General features: G+C 38.3%; 2 protein-coding genes across 4 annotated transcripts in view; both read left to right on the top strand.

Moving 5' to 3' along the window:
- Positions 1-26,741, top strand: part of LOC143732376 (macrophage mannose receptor 1-like) — a 74,516-nt gene that overhangs the window by 16,339 nt on the left and 31,436 nt on the right. The gene's annotated exons all lie outside the window — the stretch shown is intronic.
- On the top strand, positions 16,743-19,258 carry LOC143732381 (uncharacterized). Its single transcript, XM_077223396.1, has 5 exons — positions 16,743-16,842; positions 16,933-17,040; positions 18,304-18,348; positions 18,437-18,493; positions 18,578-19,258. The coding sequence occupies exons 1-5, from the start codon at positions 16,797-16,799 to the stop codon at positions 18,646-18,648; spliced, it is 327 nt and encodes a 108-aa protein (XP_077079511.1). The 5' UTR covers positions 16,743-16,796; the 3' UTR covers positions 18,649-19,258.

The raw sequence follows: 26,741 nt of genomic DNA, 5'->3' as shown, positions 1-26,741 counted from the left end.
GGTTTAACAGAGCAAATTGTGCCTGTGAGTATTAAATCATTTGATTCTTAATTGTTATTTTTGATTTTGAATGAGAATTATACATGTGAACAGAAATCTAACTTTTGCCCTTTGTTTCTCTCTAGCCTCAAATCTTCTACACTACTGAGGAGAAAGAGCCATCGTCCATAAGTATTCAAATACAATCTGACTTTCTTTTCTTTCTTCTCGTTAATGTACTTCAAAGGTTTTTGAAAGGAGCATGACGCAAAATAACCTAAACATTTTTTTGGTTTTGTTAGAACTGTTCCTTAACACTGAATTTGATTTTAAAAAAATATCATAGTTTACTGACAGACAAATCAAGACATTAAAGGAGTGTTTAAATTGAGTCTGGATAAAGATGTTCAGTTTTCACCAGCATCTTGCTGTTATTTTCAGATGTCCCAGTGTCCACCATTACAGTTTACCAACAGATGGAGGACAGAAGGACCGTGATGGTTATGTGTGTGTCTGAAATTATGTGTATGCCGTTACTTTATGGTTGTCAGTGGAAAGTGATCATAACCATACATTGAATTAAAAAGGATGTAATTTCAATGAATGTGTGTTTGTGGTAAAACTGATTGTGATCGCAGTGATCATGATCATCAGGAGCAAAGCTAGAGGTGTGTGTTTCACCAGTAACTTTATAGTCTGCAGAATTCATCATATGAACACAGCAAATATCAAATTCTCACTTTTTTTTTTTACAACAAAAGTAGACAACTCATGGTCATGGTTAGGGTGACCTGTAGGCTTTATGCTAGAACTGAGAGACTAGCCCTGCGTAAAAAAAAATCAATTTCCCTCATTTGTAGATCATTTCAATAAAAACGTCTGCAAAATTAATACGTGTTTTTGTGCTGTTTCCTTACAGCTGTAGCTTCTGACTACATACAGCAGAGGGCAGAAGTAACTTTGGTTTACAACTGCTGAGTGATTTAGTTGCCTTAAAGGGATAGTTCACACAAAAATGAAAACTCTGTCATTAATTATTCGGCTTCTGTTTATGTCCGCTGATCAATGGTTAAATGTGAATAAAAGCCTAAATTAAATGATGTAGGCCTGGCCTGGTTTCACAGACAAGGTTTAGATTAAACCAGGATTAGGCCTTAAAGCTACAATATGTAAGAATTTTGGAATACAATATCCCAAATGTTTCCAACTAGTCGCCAGTCAATTGCGTCATATCCGAGTTACCCTCGGTTTCAGCTCGTACTGCGTGGAGTCCTTGACAAATGCGGAAGTTGTAGTTGTAGCGTCTATCAAGCTAAAAACGTTAGCTTGTTTCGTGCAGTCGTTACGGAACACAGTTATTCTTTACCGATTGCAGCTGGTTCTGTCGACAAAGCATGCTTAATTTTATATTTTCCAAATGTAGCATTCGTTAATAGTTATGTTTATGTAAGGGATGTATTATTGCTTTAGATTTGTGTTTAGTTTATTGACATTGTTTATCACGCCTGATTATGGCCATGTAAATAAATATAGCATGTGTTATACATAAAGATTAATCAGTATTTTGGCAAATGATGTGGGTATGTTCGAATGTACTTTAACAACAATTGTTTAGAACACGTAAAACTGCACAGCGTTATCACAATAATGAATTCGACATGCAGTAACATCTATGATAACCAATTTAGTATTAAACCTTAGGCTACTTTTCTTGCGGTTAATTCATTTTAATGAAATAAAAGTGTGATGAGGTTCAAGAGTCATGAAGGAAGAAGACAGGGGTCTGCCTGACTGGGACTCGTACTTTATTAAAATAAAACAAAACAAACAAAAGTGGCACACAACGCGCATTCACCGTGGCAACCGCGACGGCATAAAACAGTTCAAAAATGAGAGCTAGGATCCACCGGTTTTCTTTCTCTGCGTCAAATTTTCTCTCCAGTCTCTCTCTCTCTCGTTCCAGCGCGCGGCTTATAAGCGGTCTCTCCACGCCGATCACTGCAATAAGACACAGGTGTTCGTCATTTGCACTTGACCTACTTCCCGCTCGTCTCTTCTCTCTCCCATTACAGACCGCACTGAACCACGCCACCCTCGCCACAAAAAGCATTTCATTATAAAAATTTTTTTTTACCTCATCCATGAATATGGTTTTTCGATTCCCGTCTGACTGATTTACATCCACGATGGAGTTTAAAACGACAGTTCCCATCATTCCACGCTCCTTCACATCGTCATCAAGCTACGCCGTTGTTGTTGTTTGGAATGTAGCGCCCTCTAGCGGCAAACAACTCTTGCATATTGTACCTTCAATTTAAGGACGTTTAAGTACCTTTTATAAAAACGTACCTTTGAAAAAAAACGGCACTGACATATTTTAATATATGTCAGTCAGAGCAAGTTTCTTTGAGATAAAACAGCGTCAAAGTGTCAGTTGGATAGACTGTCAATGGAGGGACAGAAAGCTCTCAGATTTCATCAAAAAGATCATCATTTGTGTTCCGAAGATGAAAGAAAGTCTTACAGGTTTGGAATGACATGAGGTCGAGTAATTAATGACAGAATTTAATTTTTTTTTTCATTTTCATCTATAGATTTGAATTTCATTTTCATCTAGATTTCATTAGATCCCACCCTCCCTTCAGAGCGTCTCCAAAGCCACGCCTCCTTCAAAACACATGAACAGAGTAGAGTCTGAAGCGTCACGAGAGATGGCGTTAAATTACCTCATGTCTCAAACCAAATAACATTATAATAATAATGAACGTAAACAACTTAAAGAGCTCGGACTTGTACCACCTGACTGTTGCAGATTCATTTCGAAGTTGAGTGTTGACATAGAAACGAGTAATTCTGAGTCCGAACAGCTCAGAGTAGAACGTCACTGGTTGCCATCTCTTAAGTACGGTAATTATGACATGGCGTGAAGCCGTGAACACAGCATAAGGTTGTTGTTGTTGTTGCTTGTGACTGTTGAACGTTGGCTCTCTGTGACTGTCTGTCGTGTCTACAACTCTGCATAGCCACATCATGGAAAATGCTGATGACGTGATGTCTGCGCGAACCGACCAAATGCAAAAATTGGATGAACATTTTTTGGTCCTGAGACTTCCACAGATTTTTTTATTTTATTTTAGACCACTTCTATTATTAATTGCTATCGGGATAAGAAGAGTGTTCCAACCAGCTTTATTTAAAAAGCACATTGATTTAGATTTTTCTTTCAGACAAAGGTGTGAGGGCCTCAAACTAAAATATCTTATAAGTTGAGAAATGCAGACTTGATGGTGTCATATTTATACACTTTAGATTAGGTTCCAATTCTCAATATTAACTAGCTATTAACAATGACTATTGGCTTATTAAGCTCCTAATTACTGCTTATTAATATAAGTAAGGTAGTTGCTTAGGTATTGAATAGAATTCAAGGTGTCAAGAAGAATAAGGCATTAATATGTGCTTTATAAGTACTAATAAACAGCCAATATCCTAATGTGGATGCTAATAGGCAACTATAGTTAATAGTGAGAACTGGACCCTAAAGTGTCACCAGATACACATATGGTATATTAAGGGGAAAAATAATCACCTGACAATTTATTTTTGGGGTCTAAGCAGCAATGATGAAACCGTTTTGTGTTTGAACTGATTGGCTTCTTCTGAATTCTTCTTCATTTTTCTGCCCTAAAAGTCTATGTGTGTAATGCCGAGTTCAGACGATTTTAGCCCCGATTTTGGCTCGCATACAAGTTTTGAGAAATCGCAGACAAATGCCCGAAATCACAGGCAAACCGATGCTCGTTCACGCGAGTGACAATCACGCAGTGTGAATGAGCAAAGACGCGATCTGAGAGAGTCGCCGACGCCCGTGAGATATTTGGCATGTTAAATATCTGGACCTGTCGGCGATTCACAATCCTGCTGTGTGAAAAGTGTTCTGACTGAAACCTACATCAGCGATGACCGACAGCCAATGAGAGAGCAAGATACAGGACAGCAGGATGTTCAGGGAGGAGTTATAGACCAGAATATCAGTATTTTAATAGATACAATTCTATCAAACAGAAACAAAGCACAAACATTAGCATGACCAGCAGAAACAGCAGGACATTTGTAAAATTATTTATTTTCCCCCAACTCTCTTTGCAAAACACAGTCCTTGCTCCCCTCGTCTTCCCAGCCATTTCCTCCTGCATAAACTGTTTGTTTTTCTCATTTTCGCTGCAAATCAGCGCACAGACAATTTGGATCGCAATCTTCTTGTAGGCTATCATTTTTAATAACAAATTCAGTGTCGCGCGAGAACTCCGGTCTCACGCACGCGTGATCTTCTGTTATTTCCTTACCACTTCTCGCGTTTGTTTGGTTGTGAAACGTAGTTTGCGTACCAGGGAGAAGTTGTCGACAATTCTTTCTTTTGTAAAGTCATGCAGTGTGAAACCTCCTGTCGCCGATCCATCGTGCAGTGTGAACACACCAGCAACTGAATGTTACCCAAGATAGTCACGCAGTGTGAAAACAACAGTGACACAATTATTTTGAAAATCATGCAGTCTGAACTCGGCATAAGAAGCCTTTGTGACACCAGTGTGTTGCTCCAACCTGTTTCATCAAACCCAGTGAAGGTTCAAGATACATTTCAATTGGATCACTAATCATTCACATGGGCCACTGGTGCTTGAACCCCGATGATTGACGCTTGCAGCTATATTTATATTGTAGGCCTACCTTACAAATATTACTTTTACATGCATTTGATGAGACTTGCATATCGCCTAAAACATATTCAGTGGATCACTAAAGTACACACATGGCATTGCTGATGACAAAGCAGAATAAGCTTTACTTTTAAATACTTTTAATCCTGTGTGATTTCAAAGTTAAGTGATCTTAAAATTACAGACTTATAAGGAGTTCTACAAGTTTACGTTTATTACAGTTTTTTTTTTAACAATTGTGTGGTAGGCTATATGTGATACCAGGGCAAATGTCACTGTCTAAACAAATGTGCTCTTGTGGTTTTGTGTTCAGAGCTGCATGTCCAGATCGCCACAAAGAACAAATGTACACGTAAGCATCTATAAACTGTGTAAAAATGAAGAGCTATAATCAGATATTGTGTATAGATTTCTCTTTCAGACAAAGGTGGGAGGGCCTCAAACTAAAATATCTTATAAGTTGAGAAATGCAGACTTGATGGTGTCATATTTATACACTTTAGATTAGGGTCCAATTCTCAATATTAACTAGCTATTAACAACGACTTTTGCCTTAATAAGCTCCTAATTACTGCTTATTAATATTAGTAAGGTAGTTGGTTAGTTTAGGTATTGAATAGAATTAAGGGTCAAGCAGAATAAGGCATTTATATGTGCTTTATAAGTACTAATAAACATGGCATTGCTAAAGCAGAATAAGCTTTACTTCTAAATATTTTTAATCCTGTGTGATTTCAAAGTTAAGTGATCTTAAAATTACAGATTTATAAGGAGTTCTAGAAGTTTACGTTTATTACAGTTTTTTTGACAATTGTGTGGTAGGCTATATGTGATACCAGGGCAAATGTCACTGTCTAAACAAATGTGCTCTTGTGGTTTTGTGTTCGGAGCTGCATGTCCAGATCGCCACAAAGAACAAATGTACACGTAAGCATCTATAAACTGTGTAAAAATGAAGAGCTATATCCAGATATTGTGTATACATATTTCAATGATAAAATATGATACTGTTTGCTGCCTTAATATATCTCATAAACCCAGTAGCAATGGAAATAAAAAATGAATGTTTGTCTTGAGAGGCACTTCTGTTTTTCCTCATCTACTCTGCCTTTCTCTTGTTAAGACAGAGGAAGTCAGTGTCAGACTCAGTCTCTATCACACATGTGTCTCAGAAAGCTGTAGCTCTCTAATCTACGACAGCATGAATCTGCTTTATATCCTTTTATTGGTCCTTTGCCCAGCTTTCAGTAAGTGCATAACATTTCTTTGCTTCAGATTTTGTCTCTTTCTACTGTAAGGACAGGTGTTAATAAATTTTTTGCTGTGTTTTTTTGCAGATTCATCTGATCCGTGGTATCGATATTACCGTACGACAGGTGCACCATCACCTTCCGAGCCCAATTGGTACAATACACCATATTTTTGGGCCAGGTATGAGCAAAAGAGTATGTGCAAATTTGCAGTCTTACAATAATTATTATTTAAACTTTAATATTGACACTATGTGTCAGCATAGAAGTCAATTTAATTTTTGCTGCGTTTTTGTTTTGTAAAGAGCCGCCTCACACAACAGCTCAACATCCATGGACAGGTGCATTATCCAGTCCCTCCAGGATTTCGCAATCGCAACAATTAACGCAACTTCAACAAATCCCCGTGATTTCAGTGCGACTTGCAATTTTGACCAATCACCGCAACTTTTCTGCAACTTTGACCAATCATTGCGGTCTCCTCACAGTCTATGGGTCTCCTGCAAAGCGTCGTCCACTTTCCTGACGCAGCGGGCGACGCGCTCTTTTTTACAAAATAGGTAAAAGTAAAACACATTTCAAAGTCACATGCAACATTATGTTTTGCAGCTAGCCGGGTATTATAACGTGTGTCTTATAACAAAGTGAGCACATTTGTCTCTGAAGTAAAGGCCTACAATAGAGCAGATGGTGAACAGTGTTTTCTCTGGGACATGTTAAGTCCCTTTGGGGTGGACTTTGGGCTTTTTCACTTTGTAAGCCTATAACATGCACAAAAAAGATATATAACAATAAAAGAAAATTCCCGCTCCTCCGTGAGAGATACGAGACCGGTGTGTCTCACACTTGTTGCTCATCAGTAATCACTCGCGTCGTTCTCCCGCGGCCCTCAGTCTCGTCCTGCTCACCACAGTAAACATAATGAATGGCGACTGTAGAACGCAAAAGCCGAATCCCGGACATTTTTGGCGATCTCGAAATCCCGGGCAGACTTGTCAAGTCAAGTCAAGTCAAGTCAATTTATTTATAGAGCACAACATAAACACAACATTAGTTGATCCAAAGTGCTTTACAGACGGTCAAAAATAAAAATTAAAAATTAATAAAGAAAACTATTAATAATAATAAACGAATAAAAGAACATTTCTACGTACATTTACACAGTGTACCATACACAGTGTCACTCAAATGCAAGAGTATAAAAATGAGTCTTTAGGCTAGATTTAAAAGCATTGAGCGATGGAGAGGCCCTGATATTAAAGGGTAAGCTGTTCCAAAGTTTAGGTGCAGCAACCGCGAAAGCTCTGTCGCCTTTTGATTTGCAACGTGAACGAGGAACTGATAAAAGAAGCTGGTTACAGGATCTTAATGACCTAGAGGTTGTATGTGGCTGGATAAGTTCATAGAGATAATCCGGGGTTGATTTTTGGAGAGCCTTATATACAAAAAGAAGGACCTTAAAATCAACTCTAAACTTGACAGGGAGCCAGTGCAATGAAACAAGAACAGGAGTAATATGCTCCCGTTTTTTTGTTCCTGTCAGCAGTCTGGCTGCCGCATTTTGGACCATCTGAAGCCGAGATAGAGTGCTTTGTGGAAGACCGACATATAGAGAATTACAATAGTCCAGTCTAGAAGAGATTAGTGCATGGATGACAATTTCAAGATCTTTTTGAGAAAGAAAATGTTTTACCTTCGCAACAGATCTGAGGTGGAAGAAGCTACTCTTTACAACCGTGTTCACCTGTTTGTCGAATTGTAGTGAAGGGTCAAAATAGACCCCTAGATTTTTTACATAGGGTTGTAAGCTATCACTGAGGGAGCCTAACCTACTTGTCAGAGTAGTATTGAGTGCAGTGGGGCCTAGCAGAAGCACCTCAGTTTTGTCGGTGTTTAGTTGCAGGAAATTGTTCGCCATCCAAATTTTCACTTCATCAAGACATGATAAAAGGAGTTGTATAGAGAAATCATTTTCAAGTTTGATTGGAAGGTAAAGTTGTAGGTCATCGGCGTAGCAGTGATAGTTTATGCCATGTTTCTGGAGAATGGAGCCCAGGGGAAGCATGTAGAGTGAAAACAACAAAGGGCCAAGAATAGAACCCTGGGGAACACCATAAGTGACGGGTGCAGTAGGTGAGGTAAACGACCCGATATTTACTGAAAACGTCCTACCCTTTAAATAAGAGTTGAACCATTGTAATGCCGTGCCTTGAACCCCTACTGTATATTGAAGTCGTTTCAAGAGGATGTCATGGTCAATCGTGTCAAAAGCTGCACTCAGATCTAGCAGTAACAGAATGACAGATGACCCTGAATCAGTAGACAACAATAGATCATTTGTAACTTTAAGCAAGGCTGACTCTGTACTGTGAAGTGCTCTAAAACCAGATTGTAACTTATCCAAAATGTTAAAGGCATCTAAGTAAGAAGTAAACTGTGAGAGCACTGCTTTCTCTAAAACCTTTGAAATGAATGGTAGTTTAGAAATTGGCCGGTAATTACTAAGAACAGATGGATCAAGGTTAGATCTTTTTAGCAAGGGCTGTACAGAAGCATGCTTAAAAGACTCAGGGAAAACCCCAGTGGACAGAGAACTGTTTATAATAGTTAAAAGCGCAGGGCTAATAGTGTCTAATACCTCTCTAAGCAAACGGCCAGGCAGTACATCAGATTGACAGTATGTCACTTTCATTTTGGAAATTAATGCACTTAATTGAGACTGAGACACTGGTTTAAAACTAGTAAAATTACTAGAAGGAGAGATAAGGGGAGAAACAGCCGTGTCAGAAGGAGAGAGGCGAGATCTGATATCTAGTATCTTCTGTACAAAGAAACCTAAGAATTCTATACAGGTCTCGAGATTGCCAACAGGAGCTGAGCAGGTGGCTGGATTAAGAACTGAGTTTATAGTTTTAAAAAGAACTTGTGGCCTGTTTGCATTCATAGCAATTAAATTTGAAAGATATTGAGACTTTTCATCACTGACCGACTTTTGATAGGTGGCAAGACAATCTTTTAAAATTTGATAAGAGACCTGTAGCCCATCCTTTTTCCACTTGCGCTCAGCCCTTCTGCATTCCCGTCTGAGCACACGGGTAGAGTCATTTAACCAAGGTTGAGAGTTTGATTTAGGTTTTTGCCTTCTAGGCTTCAAAGGGGCAACAATATCCAATGCAGTAGAGCAGGCAGAGTTGAAGACGAGAACCAACTCATCAGTGTTCATATCAGGTGACAAAGAGACCTCACAATTAGAAAAGGTGGTTGAGAATTCTAGTGCAGTAGTGGCATGAAAAACACGGGAGCAGCACACAGGCTGAAAGAGGACGGGCTGTACATATGGAACTGCAGGTTCAAATAAAACAGAATAGTGATCAGAAATACCAGCATCAAATACTTCACATGAATGCATAGAGAGACCACGAGTCAAAATAAGATCTATTGTGTGGCCCAGGTTGTGAGTAGGAGAAGAGACACACTGTGCGAAACTGAGTGAGTCAATGAGGTTCATAAAATTTTTAACCATAGGTTTAGAGGGGCAGCAAACATGGATATTGAAATCCCCCAGAACCAACAGTCTATCACAGCGTGACACTTGATTTGACAGGAAGTCTGAGAGCTCATGGATAAACGTTGTGTTGACTTTCGGTGGTCTATAAATCAGGATGCAAATTAGAGGACCATTTAGGTCGATGTGCAATAGTTGTGCTTCAAAACTGGAAAAAGTATCTACGGGCAGTAGTTGACATTTAAATGACTTCTTAAAGATTGTAGCTAGACCACCACCAGATCCATTTGGCCTGGGAGTGCTGTAAAAGGAACAGTCAGGAGGAGATAATTCGCCCAGAGACGAAACATCGTCAGATTTCAACCAGGTTTCAGTCACAAACAGAAAATCCAAGGCATAAGATGAGAAGAAGTTGTTCATAATGAATGTTTTATTTGATAGTGATCTAGCATTTACTAGAGCCATTTTCACTGAAGGCTGAGCTGATGCAGAGGAAGTTTTAGCTGGTGATAGGGCCCCAAGTGGGGCATATTCCAGAGAACGGTGATTTGCAGAGTTAATATTTCCGCCTTCTCTGCGAGATTTTGTAGACAGCCGACGAGAGGAAGACCAGACGACGGGAATAATACATCCGTCAACTGAGTCAACTGAGTGAGCTGAAGTAGAGAGCCCAGTACAATGTTTGTGGGAGCCCCGATGTATGTAACGAGGCCGGCGGGCGATACCAAGAGCAGCGCAGTGATTGTAAAGATTAGTGGGCAGCGATGACCGAACTTTAGGGTTCAGATGGTGCAGATCCAACGACGAATAAAAAGTCATGTCATAAAAACCCCACCGGCAAAAAGGCAGCAAAGTTTCTTGAGACAGCGCGCAAAAATAAAAAGAAGCAGATAAAAAAGTTACGTGCAATAAAAAGAGGATGATCATCCTAGAGTCGCGCATACCCAGCCAGATTTTAGACCACGTTAGCCAGCACACCGGGCAGCTGAACTACTACACAGTGCAAGTATGTGGAAGATACAGCCCTTTCTAAGACCATATCAACCTGACTAGCATATGGCAACCAATAGTCCGAGAGAAAGTAGAAGCTTACTCACGGAAAACAGTTGAAGTAGCCTGTTTGCTTCGGTGGCGAAAGCTCGCGTTTGGCAGGTAGCAGCTTGACTGAAGGGATGCAGAGACAATTTTTTAAACAGCACCGTAATTCAGCGTTTAAAATCAGCGTTGAAAAAAAAAAAACACGCTTGAGTAGTCCATAATTAGTCCACAGTTTGTCACGAAGACAAAAGGATAGCGAGATAGCGAGAGAGCAGCGGCTGTCAGAACACGCCAGCGTTCGCTCAGACCGGAAGCTACTAGTGATCTGGACCTGCTAGAAGTGAGCCGGTCCAGCAGAGACTGTCTAGTAGATAGCCTTGTTGTTTAACTGTGCTCTCTTACCGGTAGGGCGTGGCTTGGGAACGGCAAATTAAAAAATAATTTCACATTTCTACTACATAAATTACCCATTTTAAATACACATTCATCTTTACAGAGGTGAAGTATCCCTTTAAATAAAAATCTATCTACCTTTGTCGTTTTAACCTATAAAAACAAATGCCAAAAACATCGCAACTTATTAGAAAAGTGGCCGCAACATCCGGAATTCTAGGCCGCAACAATCACAAAAAAGGCCCGCGCGAAATCCTTGAGGGACTGATTATCTAAAAACCTTAATCTATTTAATCTACAGACTTCTCTGTCATTATTCTTTATTCTGTATTCAGTTAGTACAATTTTATATAATCTGCATATATCATTTTTATACGTTTTAAAATAATAATAATAATTTATTTTTACTGTTTTTGTTCAGTGACATCTGAAGCATGGCGCATTACAGGTTACCCATCAACACCAGGTGCCTCATGTAATTACTTTATTTTCTGATCATAAATCAACTGAGCTGATCAATAATGTAAAAGTATTTTGTCTCTTTTTATATTTAGGAGCATCTTCAAATCCCTGCGGGATTTTCATCATATGAACACAGCAAATATCAAATTCTCACTTTTTTTTACAACAAAAGTAGACAACTCATGGTCATGGTTAGGGTGACCTGTAGGCTTTATGCTAGAACTGAGAGACTAGCCCTGCGTAAAAAAAAATCAATTTCCCTCATTTGTAGATCATTTCAATAAAAACGTCTGCAAAATTAATACGTGTTTTTGTGCTGTTTTCTTACAGCTGTAGCTTCTGACTACTTACAGTAGAGGGCAGAAGTAACTTTGGTTTACAACTGCTGAGTGATTTAGTTGCCTTAAAGGGATAGTTCACACAAAAATGAAAACTCTGTCATTAATTATTCGGCTTCTGTTTATGTCCGCTGATCAATGGTTAAATGTGAATAAAAGCCTAAATTAAATGATGTAGGCCTGGCCTGGTTTCACAGACAAGGTTTAGATTAAACCAGGATTAGGCCTTAAAGCTACAATATGTAAGAATTTTGGAATACAATATCCCATAATCTCAAGGCCAGTGTTATATATTTTGTTAAGTTGATTACTTACAATATCCCAAATGTTTCCAACTATTTTTAAATCATGAGAAAATTGCGATTTTAACCAAGGAAACGGGGCGTTGCAGCAGGGGGGAGCTGGGAGTCGCCAGTCAATTGCATCATATCCGAGTTACCCTCGGTTTCCGCTCGTACTGCGTGGAGTCCTTGACAAATGCGGAAGTTGTAGTTGTAGCGTCTATCAAGCTAAAAACGTTAGCTTGTTTCGTGCAGTCGTTACGGAACACAGTTATTCTTTACCGATTGCAGCCGGTTCTGTCGACAAAGCATGCTTAATTTTATATTTTCCAAATGTAGCATTCGTTAATAGTTATGTTTATGCAAGGGATGTATTATTGCTTTAGATTTGTGTTTAGTTTATTGACATTGTTTATCACGCCTGATTATGGCCATGTAAATAAATATAGCATGTGTTATACATAAAGATTAATCAGTATTTTGGCAAATGATGTGGGTATGTTCGAATGTACTTTAACAACAATTGTTTAGAACACGTAAAACTGCACAGCGTTATCACAATAATGAATTCGACATGCAGTAACATCTATGATAACCAATTTAGTATTAAACCTTAGGCTACTTTTCTTGCGGTTAATTCATTTTAATGAAATAAAAGTGTGATGAGGTTCAAGAGTCATGAAGGAAGAAGACAGGGGTCTGCCTGACTGGGACTCGTACTTTATTAAAATAAAACAAAACAAACAAAAGTGGCACACAACGCGCATTCACCGTGGCAACCGCGACGGCATAAAACAGTTCAAAAATGAGAGCTAGGATCCACCGGTTTTCTTTCTCTGCGTCAAATTTTCTCTCCAGTCTCTCTCTCTCTCGTTCCAGCGCGCGGCTTATAAGCGGTCTCTCCACGCCGATCACTGCAATAAGACACAGGTGTTCGTCATTTGCACTTGACCTACTTCCCGCTCGTCTCTTCTCTCTCCCATTACAGACCGCACTGAACCACGCCACCCTCGCCACAAAAAGCATTTCATTATAAAAATTTTTTTTTACCTCATCCATGAATATGGTTTTTCGATTCCCGTCTGACTGATTTACATCCACGATGGAGTTTAAAACGACAGTTCCCATCATTCCACGCTCCTTCACATCGTCATCAAGCTACGCCGTTGTTGTTTGGAATGTAGCGCCCTCTAGCGGCAAACAACTCTTGCATATTGTACCTTCAATTTAAGGACGTTTAAGTACCTTTTATAAAAACGTACCTTTGAAAAAAAACGGCACTGACATATTTTAATATATGTCAGTCAGAGCAAGTTTCTTTGAGATAAAACAGCGTCAAAGTGTCAGTTGGATAGACTGTCAATGGAGGGACAGAAAGCTCTCAGATTTCATCAAAAAGATCATCATTTGTGTTCCGAAGATGAAAGAAAGTCTTACAGGTTTGGAATGACATGAGGTCGAGTAATTAATGACAGAATTTAATTTTTTTTTTCATTTTCATCTATAGATTTGAATTTCATTTTCATCTAGATTTCATTAGATCCCACCCTCCCTTCAGAGCGTCTCCAAAGCCACGCCTCCTTCAAAACACATGAACAGAGTAGAGTCTGAAGCGTCACGAGAGATGGCGTTAAATTACCTCATGTCTCAAACCAAATAACATTATAATAATAATGAACGTAAACAACTTAAAGAGCTCGGACTTGTACCACCTGACTGTTGCAGATTCATTTCGAAGTTGAGTGTTGACATAGAAACGAGTAATTCTGAGTCCGAACAGCTCAGAGTAGAACGTCACTGGTTGCCATCTCTTAAGTACGGTAATTATGACATGGCGTGAAGCCGTGAACACAGCATAAGGTTGTTGTTGTTGTTGCTTGTGACTGTTGAACGTTGGCTCTCTGTGACTGTCTGTCGTGTCTACAACTCTGCATAGCCACATCATGGAAAATGCTGATGACGTGATGTCTGCGCGAACCGACCAAATGCAAAAATTGGATGAACATTTTTTGGTCCTGAGACTTCCACAGATTTTTTTATTTTATTTTAGACCACTTCTATTATTAATTGCTATCGGGATAAGAAGAGTGTTCCAACCAGCTTTATTTAAAAAGCACATTGATTTAGATTTTTCTTTCAGACAAAGGTGTGAGGGCCTCAAACTAAAATATCTTATAAGTTGAGAAATGCAGACTTGATGGTGTCATATTTATACACTTTAGATTAGGTTCCAATTCTCAATATTAACTAGCTATTAACAATGACTATTGGCTTATTAAGCTCCTAATTACTGCTTATTAATATAAGTAAGGTAGTTGCTTAGGTATTGAATAGAATTCAAGGTGTCAAGAAGAATAAGGCATTAATATGTGCTTTATAAGTACTAATAAACAGCCAATATCCTAATGTGGATGCTAATAGGCAACTATAGTTAATAGTGAGAACTGGACCCTAAAGTGTCACCAGATACACATATGGTATATTAAGGGGAAAAATAATCACCTGACAATTTATTTTTGGGGTCTAAGCAGCAATGATGAAACCGTTTTGTGTTTGAACTGATTGGCTTCTTCTGAATTCTTCTTCATTTTTCTGCCCTAAAAGTCTATGTGTGTAATGCCGAGTTCAGACGATTTTAGCCCCGATTTTGGATCGCATACAAGTTTTGAGAAATCGCAGACAAATGCCCGAAATCACAGGCAAACCGATGCTCGTTCACGCGAGTGACAATCACGCAGTGTGAATGAGCAAAGACGCGATCTGAGAGAGTCGCCGACGCCCGTGAGATATTTGGCATGTTAAATATCTGGACCTGTCGGCGATTCACAATCCTGCTGTGTGAAAAGTGTTCTGACTGAAACCTACATCAGCGATGACCGACAGCCAATGAGAGAGCAAGATACAGGACAGCAGGATGTTCAGGGAGGAGTTATAGACCAGAATATCAGTATTTTAATAGATACAATTCTATCAAACAGAAACAAAGCACAAACATTAGCATGACCAGCAGAAACAGCAGGACATTTGTAAAATTATTTATTTTCCCCCAACTCTCTTTGCAAAACACAGTCCTTGCTCCCCTCGTCTTCCCAGCCATTTCCTCCTGCATAAACTGTTTGTTTTTCTCATTTTCGCTGCAAATCAGCGCACAGACAATTTGGATCGCAATCTTCTTGTAGGCTATCATTTTTAATAACAAATTCAGTGTCGCGCGAGAACTCCGGTCTCACGCACGCGTGATCTTCTGTTATTTCCTTACCACTTCTCGCGTTTGTTTGGTTGTGAAACGTAGTTTGCGGACCAGGGAGAAGTTGTCGACAATTCTTTCTTTTGTAAAGTCATGCAGTGTGAAACCTCCTGTCGCCGATCCATCGTGCAGTGTGAACACACCAGCAACTGAATGTTACCCAAGATAGTCACGCAGTGTGAAAACAACAGTGACACAATTATTTTGAAAATCATGCAGTCTGAACTCGGCATAAGAAGCCTTTGTGACACCAGTGTGTTGCTCCAACCTGTTTCATCAAACCCAGTGAAGGTTCAAGATACATTTCAATTGGATCACTAATCATTCACATGGGCCACTGGTGCTTGAACCCCGATGATTGACGCTTGCAGCTATATTTATATTGTAGGCCTACCTTACAAATATTACTTTTACATGCATTTGATGAGACTTGCATATCGCCTAAAACATATTCAGTGGATCACTAAAGTACACACATGGCATTGCTGATGACAAAGCAGAATAAGCTTTACTTTTAAATACTTTTAATCCTGTGTGATTTCAAAGTTAAGTGATCTTAAAATTACAGACTTATAAGGAGTTCTACAAGTTTACGTTTATTACAGTTTTTTTTTTAACAATTGTGTGGTAGGCTATATGTGATACCAGGGCAAATGTCACTGTCTAAACAAATGTGCTCTTGTGGTTTTGTGTTCAGAGCTGCATGTCCAGATCGCCACAAAGAACAAATGTACACGTAAGCATCTATAAACTGTGTAAAAATGAAGAGCTATAATCAGATATTGTGTATAGATTTCTCTTTCAGACAAAGGTGGGAGGGCCTCAAACTAAAATATCTTATAAGTTGAGAAATGCAGACTTGATGGTGTCATATTTATACACTTTAGATTAGGGTCCAATTCTCAATATTAACTAGCTATTAACAACGACTTTTGCCTTAATAAGCTCCTAATTACTGCTTATTAATATTAGTAAGGTAGTTGGTTAGTTTAGGTATTGAATAGAATTAAGGGTCAAGCAGAATAAGGCATTTATATGTGCTTTATAAGTACTAATAAACATGGCATTGCTAAAGCAGAATAAGCTTTACTTCTAAATATTTTTAATCCTGTGTGATTTCAAAGTTAAGTGATCTTAAAATTACAGATTTATAAGGAGTTCTAGAAGTTTACGTTTATTACAGTTTTTTTGACAATTGTGTGGTAGGCTATATGTGATACCAGGGCAAATGTCACTGTCTAAACAAATGTGCTCTTGTGGTTTTGTGTTCGGAGCTGCATGTCCAGATCGCCACAAAGAACAAATGTACACGTAAGCATCTATAAACTGTGTAAAAATGAAGAGCTATATCCAGATATTGTGTATACATATTTCAATGATAAAATATGATACTGTTTGCTGCCTTAATATATCTCATAAACCCAGTAGCAATGGAAATAAAAAATGAATGTTTGTCTTGAGAGGCACTTCTGTTTTTCCTCATCTACTCTGCCTTTCTCTTGTTAAGACAGAGGAAGTCAGTGTCAGACTCAGTCTCTATCACACATGTGTCTCAGAAAGCTGTAGCTCTCTAATCTACGACAGCATGAATCTGCTTTATATCCTTTTATTGGTCCTTTGCCCAGCTTTCAGTAAGTGCATAACATTTCTTTGCTTCAGATTTTGTCTCTTTCTACTGTAAGGACAGGTGTTAATAAATTTTTTGCTGTGTTTTTTTGCAGATTCATCTGATCCGTGGTATCGATATTACCGTACGACAGGTGCACCATCACCTTCCGAGCCCAATTGGTACAATACACCATATTTTTGGGCCAGGTATGAGCAAAAGAGTATGTGCAAATTTGCAGTCTTACAATAATTATTATTTAAACTTTAATATTGACACTATGTGTCAGCATAGAAGTCAATTTAATTTTTGCTGCGTTTTTGTTTTGTAAAGAGCCGCCTCACACAACAGCTCAACATCCATGGACAGGTGCATTATCCAGTCCCTCCAGGATTTCGCAATCGCAACAATTAACGCAACTTCAACAAATCCCCGTGATTTCAGTGCGACTTGCAATTTTGACCAATCACCGCAACTTTTCTGCAACTTTGACCAATCATTGCGGTCTCCTTACAGTCTATGGGTCTCCTGCAAAGCGTCGTCCACTTTCCTGACGCAGCGGGCGACGCGCTCTTTTTTACAAAATAGGTAAAAGTAAAACACATTTCAAAGTCACATGCAACATTATGTTTTGCAGCTAGCCGGGTATTATAACGTGTGTCTTATAACAAAGTGAGCACATTTGTCTCTGAAGTAAAGGCCTACAATAGAGCAGATGGTGAACAGTGTTTTCTCTGGGACATGTTAAGTCCCTTTGGGGTGGACTTTGGGCTTTTTCACTTTGTAAACCTATAACATGCACAAAAAAGATATATAACAATAAAAGAAAATTCCCGCTCCTCCGTGAGAGATACGAGACCGGTGTGTCTCACACTTGTTGCTCATCAGTAATCACTCGCGTCGTTCTCCCGCAGCCCTCAGTCTCGTCCTGCTCACCACAGTAAACATAATGAAAGGCGACTGTAGAACGCAAAAGCCGAATCCCGGACATTTTTGGCGATCTCGAAATCCCGGGCAGACTTGTCACAGAGACTCACTAGTAGATAGCCTTGTTGTTTAACTGCGCTCTCTTACCGGTAGGGCGTGGCTTGGGAACGGCAAATTAAAAAATAATTTCACATTTCTACTACATAAATTACCCATTTTAAATACACATTCATCTTTACAGAGGTGAAGTATCCCTTTAAATAAAAATCTATCTACCTTTGTCGTTTTAACCTATAAAAACAAATGCCAAAAACATCGCAACTTATTAGAAAAGTGGCCGCAACATCCGGAATTCTAGGCCGCAACAATCACAAAAAAGGCCCGCGCGAAATCCTTGAGGGACTGATTATCTAAAAACCTTAATCTATTTAATCTACAGACTTCTCTGTCATTATTCTTTATTCTGTATTCAGTTAGTACAATTTTATATAATCTGCATATATCATTTTTATACGTTTTAAAATAATAATAATAATTTATTTTTACTGTTTTTGTTCAGTGACATCTGAAGCATGGCGCATTACAGGTTACCCATCAACACCAGGTGCCTCATGTAATTACTTTATTTTCTGATCATAAATCAACTGAGCTGATCAATAATGTAAAAGTATTTTGTCTCTTTTTATATTTAGGAGCATCTTCAAATCCCTGCGGGTACTGGTACAATAAACCGTGTTTTTGGTCCACTAGTAAGTGTGGAGATAATAATATTCATATATAATCATATATTTGACATTCAGTTGTTCAAAACGTTTCCATTTGTTTCATTGCAGCTCAACCCAGTGACACGAGCACACCGCATTACCAGACACAGAGTAAGTCCGCAGATTTTCAGTTGCACTGATGCATAATTTTGGGTATTAAAGTAGGCTAAGATGACTTTTATTAACTGTGTGTGTGTGTGTATATATATATATATATATATATATATATATATATATATATATATATATATATATATATATATATATATATATATATGTGAAATTAATGAAATTACTAAAGCACCATATTGGAACATCACAACAGGCAACGGGTAAGTGAACACACCCATGCTAAAGTAGACTAAAAAGAGGAATTTAAAAAATCATCTTTTGGAAATTGATCTTAATGCCTTAATTTAAAAAATGAGGAAAAATTCAACCTTTAAGGACACCCATATTCTTTGTGAATGAATAATGTATTGTAAATAAATAAATGTTCTTCCTTAAAATACAGGTTGCATAAGTCAGGACACCCCTATGTTAAATTCCCATAGAGTCAGGCAGATTTTTATTTTTAAAGGCCGGTTGTTTCATGGATCCAGGATAATATGCATCCTGATAAAGTTCCCTTGGCCTTTGGAATTAAAATATCCCCACATCATCACACACCCTTCACCATACCTAGAGATTGGCATGGTGTTATTTCAGTTGGGCTAATAGCTGGTTTGATTTGCATTGAGAGATGATCTTATGGAATAAGTATGTGGCCGGATATCATGAGGAAGCTAAGTTAGCGTTTAAATCATTGGTGTTGGCTGGTAGACCAAGGCAAGGCCCGCTGTTTGAACAAAAGAAAAATGCTAATGCAGCGTATAAATATGCTGTTAGATTTATTGATAAAAATGAGCAAGCTATGAGGGCAGAATCTATGGCCGAGAAGGTAATGGATAACCACACTATTGAATTTTGGAAGGAGGTAAAGGGTCTTAACAAATGTAGTATACCACCCCCGTGCACTGTAGATGGTATCTCGGGTGTTGAGAATATTGCTGAGATGTGGAGACAGCGCTACAGGACCTTGTTTAATTGTGTTAAAAGTGATATTTATATGTCTGACAATATTGAGTGTGTTGATTTTAAGGCAATTTTTTCACATGAGGTATCATGCACAATAAATAAGTTAGCAGATAATAAAGCAAGTGGGTTGGATCACATCACTGCTGAGCACATTAAATATGCCAGCATGAGGTTAGCCCCCCTTCTTGGTATTTGTTTTAATTCTTTTTTAATTCATGGCTTCCTACCGGATACAATGATATCTGTCTTGCTTGTGCCGGTGATCAAGGATAAGTCTGGTAAGGTTGGTTGCTCTGATAACTACAGACCAATAGCCCTTGCCAGTGTTTTGTCTAAAGTTTTTGAAAGCATCCTGTTGAGCAGAATTGTGGACATTATCCCCTCTACAGACAACCAATTTGGTTTTAAACCAAAACATGGCACAGATATGGCCATATATTCCTTAAAGGAAATTGTTTATACGTATAGAGATAAGAACTCCTCAGTTTTAATGAGTTTTATTGATGCTTCAAAAGCGTTTGACCGCGTCAATCATTACAAGTTATTTGACAAAATGAGTAAGAGAGGTGTATCTAAATGTATTGTGAGAATTCTGTCCTACTGGTATGCCAACCAGTCTATGTTTATAAAATGGGGCCACTGTGTTTCTGCCCCTTTTGGGGTCAGGAACGGGGTCAGACAAGGTGGAATCCTCTCCCCTATTCTTTTTAACTTGTATGTTGATGAGCTCTCTGTCTGCTTGAATTTGTGTAACACTGGGTGTATGATACGTAACACTCTAGTGAATCATATTATGTATGCAGATGACCTTGTGGTCTTCAGTCCTAGCAGTGCTGGTCTGCAACAGCTTCTTAATGTTTGCTCTGACTATGGAACTGTTCATGACATAAAATTTAATACAGACAAGAGTGCGGTGATGATTTGTAGAACAAAGGAGGATAAATGTCAAATGTTTCCTCCTTTTAAATTGGCAGGTAATACCTTGATAGTTTTGAGCAAATATAAGTATCTTGGGCATCTCATTACAGACCAGTTGAAGGATGACCTTGACGTTTATAGGCAATGCCGCTCTATATATGCTCAGGCGAATAGTTTGGCTCGTAAGTTTGGTGGGTGCACAGATAGTGTGAAAGTTGCTTTGTTCAGAGCTTACTGCACTCCTCTCCACAATGCCCACTTGTGGTCGAGTTTCAGCAAAGCTAGCTTGCATAAACTTCAGGTAGCTTACAACGACGCACTGAGAATTCTGCTGAGAAGACCATGCTGGTGTAGTGCCAGTGAGATGTTTGTGGCTGCAGGTGTTAATACTCTGCAAGCCACATTGAGAAATGTTATGTACAAATTTATATGTCGGCTGAATAACTCAGAGAATTATATAATTGTGGCATTGACCAATATCAAGTTTAGCACTACACGGTATAAGTCCAAGTTATGGAAGCATTGGTATAGTTGTCTCCTCTGAAGTTGTATTTGTTTTTATTATATTGTATTGTATTGTGTGTACTGTCTTGTTTGTTTTTATTTGGACCGGTGAGTCTGTAATAAAGTTTTATTATTATTATGGAAAGTACCCCATGCCAATCTCTTGGTATGGTGAAGGGTGTGTGATGATGTGGGGATATTTTAATTCCAAAGGCCAAGGAAATTTATCAGGATGCAAAGTATACTGGATCCATGAAACAACTGGCCTTTAAAAATAAAAATCTGCCTGCCTCTATGGGAATTTAACATAGGGGTGCCCTGACTTATGCTACATGTATTTTAAGGAAGAACATTTATTTATTTACGATACATTATTCATTCACAGAGAAAATTGGTTTCCTTAAAGGTTGGATTTTTCCTCATTTTTTTTAAATTAAGGCATTAAGATCAATTTCCAAAAGATGATTTTTTATTCCTCTTTTTAGTCAACTTTAGCATGGGTGTGTTCACTTATGCTAGCCACTGTATGTCTCATTTCTTTCTAATTAGTTATATTTAGTTTCATGGGTGTCAGTTTGGTTTGAAATGTGCTAGGGACAGAGACTCATTCGGAAGTGCATTTTTTTTAGAAGTGCTGGGTACAATGACGCATTCTTTTTTTTCTCTTTCACACAGGTCATGTTTTGAAAGAAGATGTCCTGTAGCTTACTAATGTAAATTTTAAAAAAAATTATACAAAAATGTGAATATGTCCGACTCGTTTTATGAAGAAGAAAGCCTTAAGTTTTCAAAGAGCATTAGACATAAGCCCCATTCTGCTTCATAAGTATGTTGACAATATGACGTAGTTTAATGTAGGCCTACCTAAACAATGATTACCAAATTCATGTCTCATATTGCTCCTCATAACTATTGAAAACTGTTCAAAAATATAACCCAAAGTCCAATTATTATGGACGTTATCTGACATTATGCGTTTCTGCTTCATTGAGGTAGGAAAAAGCTTAGGGGTTTAATGTAGGCTACCTAAACAACGATCTTTCATGATCACCAAATTTCTGGTTATCTTTTTTGACAGTTTTAAGTAGTTCATATATTGAAACTTCTGTTTATATATAATCCTCCCTTAATAAAGCAGTCCAGACATTAGAAAAATATAAGTCTACACATGCATTTTATATTTAATATGAAGGAAATACACATGCGTAACGCATGTTGACGTGACACAAAAAATCTTTAACTTTTAGGTGTAAAATATATTTTAGTAATTCTGTGAATTACACCGCGCAAACCAGAAGTAGGCCTAATACTACCCACCGGATGAAGAAGGGTTGGTTCTCCACAGAACATAAAATATTCATTTTATTTTATTTTTCGTGTTCGCATTTATGAGGTTAAAACAATATTACGGACGTGACAGTTCTTTGAAAGCGGCACTAGAAGACTCCTTTAAAACTACAGAAACCTCAAACAGAAAGCACAATGTCTTTCTTTAAAGTGAATTTCATTTTGTATTAATTGTATCTTAATTTGAATCAATGTTTCATCAACCAATAACCTGGATTTAATAAATAATAAGTAGCCTAGTATAGCAGACAATTTTTAATCACGACACGGAGGAGCCGGCTCGTGAAATGGAGCTCGTCCCATAAATTAACTGAAACTTAGCATAGCCTATTGCCTCACAGACCTGAGAAATATAGGCTATCTATTATCTACAGAACGCTTGAAATCTCTACTTTTAAACAGAACAATTCAAAACGAAAGAAACCTATGTAGCCTAATCCGGAAATGTGCATTTCTCTCCGGCGCGTTCACTGTGAAGATCGCGAGTCAGCATCGTCATCTCGCAGCCGACACAGAAAACACTTGTTTATTAATAAACAATGAAAATGTCTCCTTGCTATATTTTACATATTCATAATCATTACTTTTCCCAGTTTTCTATGACTGCTTTTAGGTGCTTTAGACATTAATCGCACAACCTATTTGATTTTCTATAATTAAATACTCAGTGACTAATCCCAACCAAATATTTATAAAATGTTTACTTGTAAGCGTTTTTTTTAAGGTTACATGTCATGTGACCTTTACATGTGAGCGAGCTAGTCTGTAAAAGGGATAGTTCACCCAAAAATGAAAATTCTGTCAGTAATTACTCACCCTAGTATATAACCCAATGTTGTTCCAACCCCGTAAGACCTTCGTTCATCTTCGGAACACGAATTAAGATATTTTTGATGAAATCTGAAAGCTGGATGATCACTCCTCCATAGGCTTCTTAAGGGATTGACACTTGCCGGCCCGAAAAGTTATTATAGACATCGTTAAAATAGTCCAAGTGACTACAGTGACTCAATCTTAAGTTTATCAAGTGACGAGAATACTTTTTGTGCGCAAAAACAAACAAAATAACGACTTTATTTCAACTATTCATTTCCTTCTCTGTGGGCCTCTAGTCAGTTCACTAACGTAATAGCGTAAGCTTCTGTTGATATACCTCACATGCATCACAAATATGACCAGCGTCAGCCAATAGTGAGCCTACGTGTGACATAGCACTATGTATCACACTATGTTAACTGACTAGAGGCCCACAGAGAATTTAATAAAAAATAAACGTAGAAATGCATTGTAATAATGTTAAAATAATAATCAATCTACTTCAAATCCTTGGAATTATTCAAATAAAAACATTCACAGCAGAGAAAAACAACTTACAACAATAGAACAGATAAAAACAACTATCGTACTAAAAAAAATACTGTATTTTCTTATACTATTTAGGATGGATAGTGTGCGCATTGGGATGCAGGCTTGTTCCCCTCACTGCAAAAAAATTAAAATCGAATTATGCGAGTAATTATATAGTAAAAGTCTTGTGGGTCACACACCCAAGATTTTCACTTACAGTTATATTTGCATATATGTTTGCATTGTTACCCACATGTCTTTCTTTTTTTTTTACACTTATGCTTTAATGTTGTCATGTTTTGTGTGAACATGTTGCTTATGAGTGTTCTCATTACCTGCATCATGGGTGCTTCGCATTTCTTATTTGTGCATCCTCGTTTCCTTACCTCGCGTCTCAGCTCCACCCCCTGTAGGACACGAGGGAAGGCTGCAAGTAAAGAAAATGAGGAGGAATCAAATGACAGCCTTTTATATACATTGGAATACTTGATCACTGAACAGCGCTCAAAGGATCTGCCCTTATGTTGTTGAAGTTTGGTTAAGAAATTCATAATAAATAATAATAAAGCAAGATACCCTGTTGAAATATGTGTGATGTGTGGTTTATATAAACTGCAAAGGTAATGTATAAATTAAAACGATTGTGATCGATGTGAAGGGGGAGGAGAATTGATACGTGCATCACGTTTAGTCAATAAAACACTTCCGCATAGGATACACCTGTGTATCCTGGCTCATGACTCCTCAGGAAGCTCCTCACTCCTCGATCCTCGACGGTGCAATTAGAGAATTGAGATGTCTTTCAAGATGGCTAAACTCGATTGGTTTCCGGGTCATAGGATGGAGGACGGAGGAACGAGGAGGGATATTGAGAAGCACCCCATGTGTTCATGTCTAGTTTTGTGTGAGCACATGGCTTGTGATTTGCTTTACTAGTCATGTGCTTGTGTTCTAGTCATGTGTGTTTCCTTGTGCTCTCCTGTAGATTGTCTAACCATGCCCATCTTGTTACCTGAATATTGGTTAATTTGCCCCACCTGTCCTCCTTCCTTTCCTGCCATGTTTGCTCCCCATTTTATTCTCCTTGTCTTTGCAGTCTTGTGCTGGGTCTTCTATTAATTGCACAAACTATGCAGGCTACAATTTCAATGTGTTTATTGTGAAATAACTCAATGATGTTTTTCTGTCTTCTGTTAAAGGGTAAGGTCGGTGTTTTACAATTAAAGCAATGTTTTAAGATCGTTTCTGATGAAATCGAACGGTTAAGATTAAAATTTGGACAATTGCTGCTGTCCCGAGAATTTTAGGTTTCTTTGGTATCACCCCCCCACCTCTACAATGGTTTCATAGGTGCATATGAAAGAATCATTCATAAAACGCATTAAACTTTAGTTTACAAAGACGTGAATCTCACCGAGTGGTCTGGGGTGTTCACTGATACGCTCACGCTAAAATCGCTGCAAAAGATGCTTTCCAACAGGTTTTATAGTTTTTGTCTAACTCCATTGACTTGTATTGGATGTTCTCTGAGGTACGGTATTACCCCGCTGCCGGAAACAGAAATGGGGTTGTTTGTATTCTTTCTTTAGTCTTATCCGGAAACGGAAATGGGGTTGTTTGTATTCTTTCTGTAGTCTTCCAGTCGCGGTATCGTAGGCTACGCTATCCAAACATTGGCAAAGGTGCATTATTGCCACCAACTGGGCTGGAGTGTCTATTATTCAAGCTCTCAAACGGAAGAATGTCCGCAGTTGTGAGGCGTTTGAAAAATAGGTCCACAGTTTTACAACAAATGGTAAAACACCTGTTGGAAAGCATCTTTTGCAGCGATTTTTGCGTGAGCATATCAGTGAACACCCCAGACCACTCGATGAGTTTAACGTCTTTGTAAACTAAAGTTTAATGCGTTTTATGAATTATTCTTTCATATGCACCTATGAAAGCATTGTAGAGGTAGGGGGGTGCTACCAAAGAAACCTAAAATTCTCAGGACAGCAGCATGTGCCCAAATTTTAACCGTTCGATTTCATCGGAAACGATCTTAAAACAGGGCTTTAATTGTAAAACACCGAACTTACCCTTTAAGCATTGTTCTGTGCGTTTCCCAAAAGCATGCAGCCTGCAAGACTTCCAGTTATGCCCCTTTAAGTTATGCCCCTTTAATATACGCCCCACTTCCAGTTACGCCCCTTCAGGTAATGCCCACTTCAATTTGCGCACTTTTTTTCCGACTTAAAGCACCACTGCACAGACCGGTCGGTGTATGATATCAAAGTACCGCGAGAGCGATAAGAGCGAACAGACAGTTCCGTATGCTTTTGAATCGCTCTCGCATGAGTTTAACATCACAGAACGTGCTAGAGTTGATTAAACTGACACTTAGCTGTTCAAGAACCGAAATGCTTGTTTTGGTATACAGTAGGCTAAAGCAAGCTGCAATCGGCATTAGTGCCAGGGTAGCCTACTGATAATGTATTGCAAGAAACCATATTGCAATGTATTGTTTTATGAATTATTCCTCCCACCTCAACTAAAGAGTGAAGCAAGCACTAATATATCCTTTTGGAATTGGGCTTTGTTTTTTTATTATAAATAATTTTAAACATGTTTTGACGTCTTATTGTATACCTGATTTGCTGATGATTCAAAATTTTGACTGATATCAACAGCACTAATGAACAGTTATGCACCGCTGACAAACAAATCTCATGATACTTTTGAGAAAAATGAACAAAGCACACCCGTAACAAAATATTTTAATTGAAAGGCAACACAATGAGGGACAAATGAGGAATCGTCTCTCAAAAGCACCACCGCTGCACAAAAAATAACGAGGAAACAGTTGTAAACTGGTATAGAAAACAATATATTTGGTGACATCTTACCCATACATTTACATTTTAATAATGAAAAGTGACCACTCCAGATCAATCTGTGTTGTGTTGCTGGCATCTGTGGGACAGACACTCAGTGAGACAGATTGACAAGCTCAAAGTTCAAAACGCTTTGCTCTGCCCTTGCTGCGATGTAAAAAGTGGCA

The sequence above is a fragment of the Siphateles boraxobius genome, unplaced genomic scaffold, assembly GCF_051911475.1.
Source record: "Siphateles boraxobius isolate OS27281-9 unplaced genomic scaffold, OSU_SipBor_1 9, whole genome shotgun sequence".
NCBI lineage: Eukaryota > Metazoa > Chordata > Actinopteri > Cypriniformes > Leuciscidae > Siphateles > Siphateles boraxobius.
The sequence above is the reverse complement of the archived record's forward strand: the minus strand, read 5'-3'. Positions and strand labels throughout refer to the sequence as shown.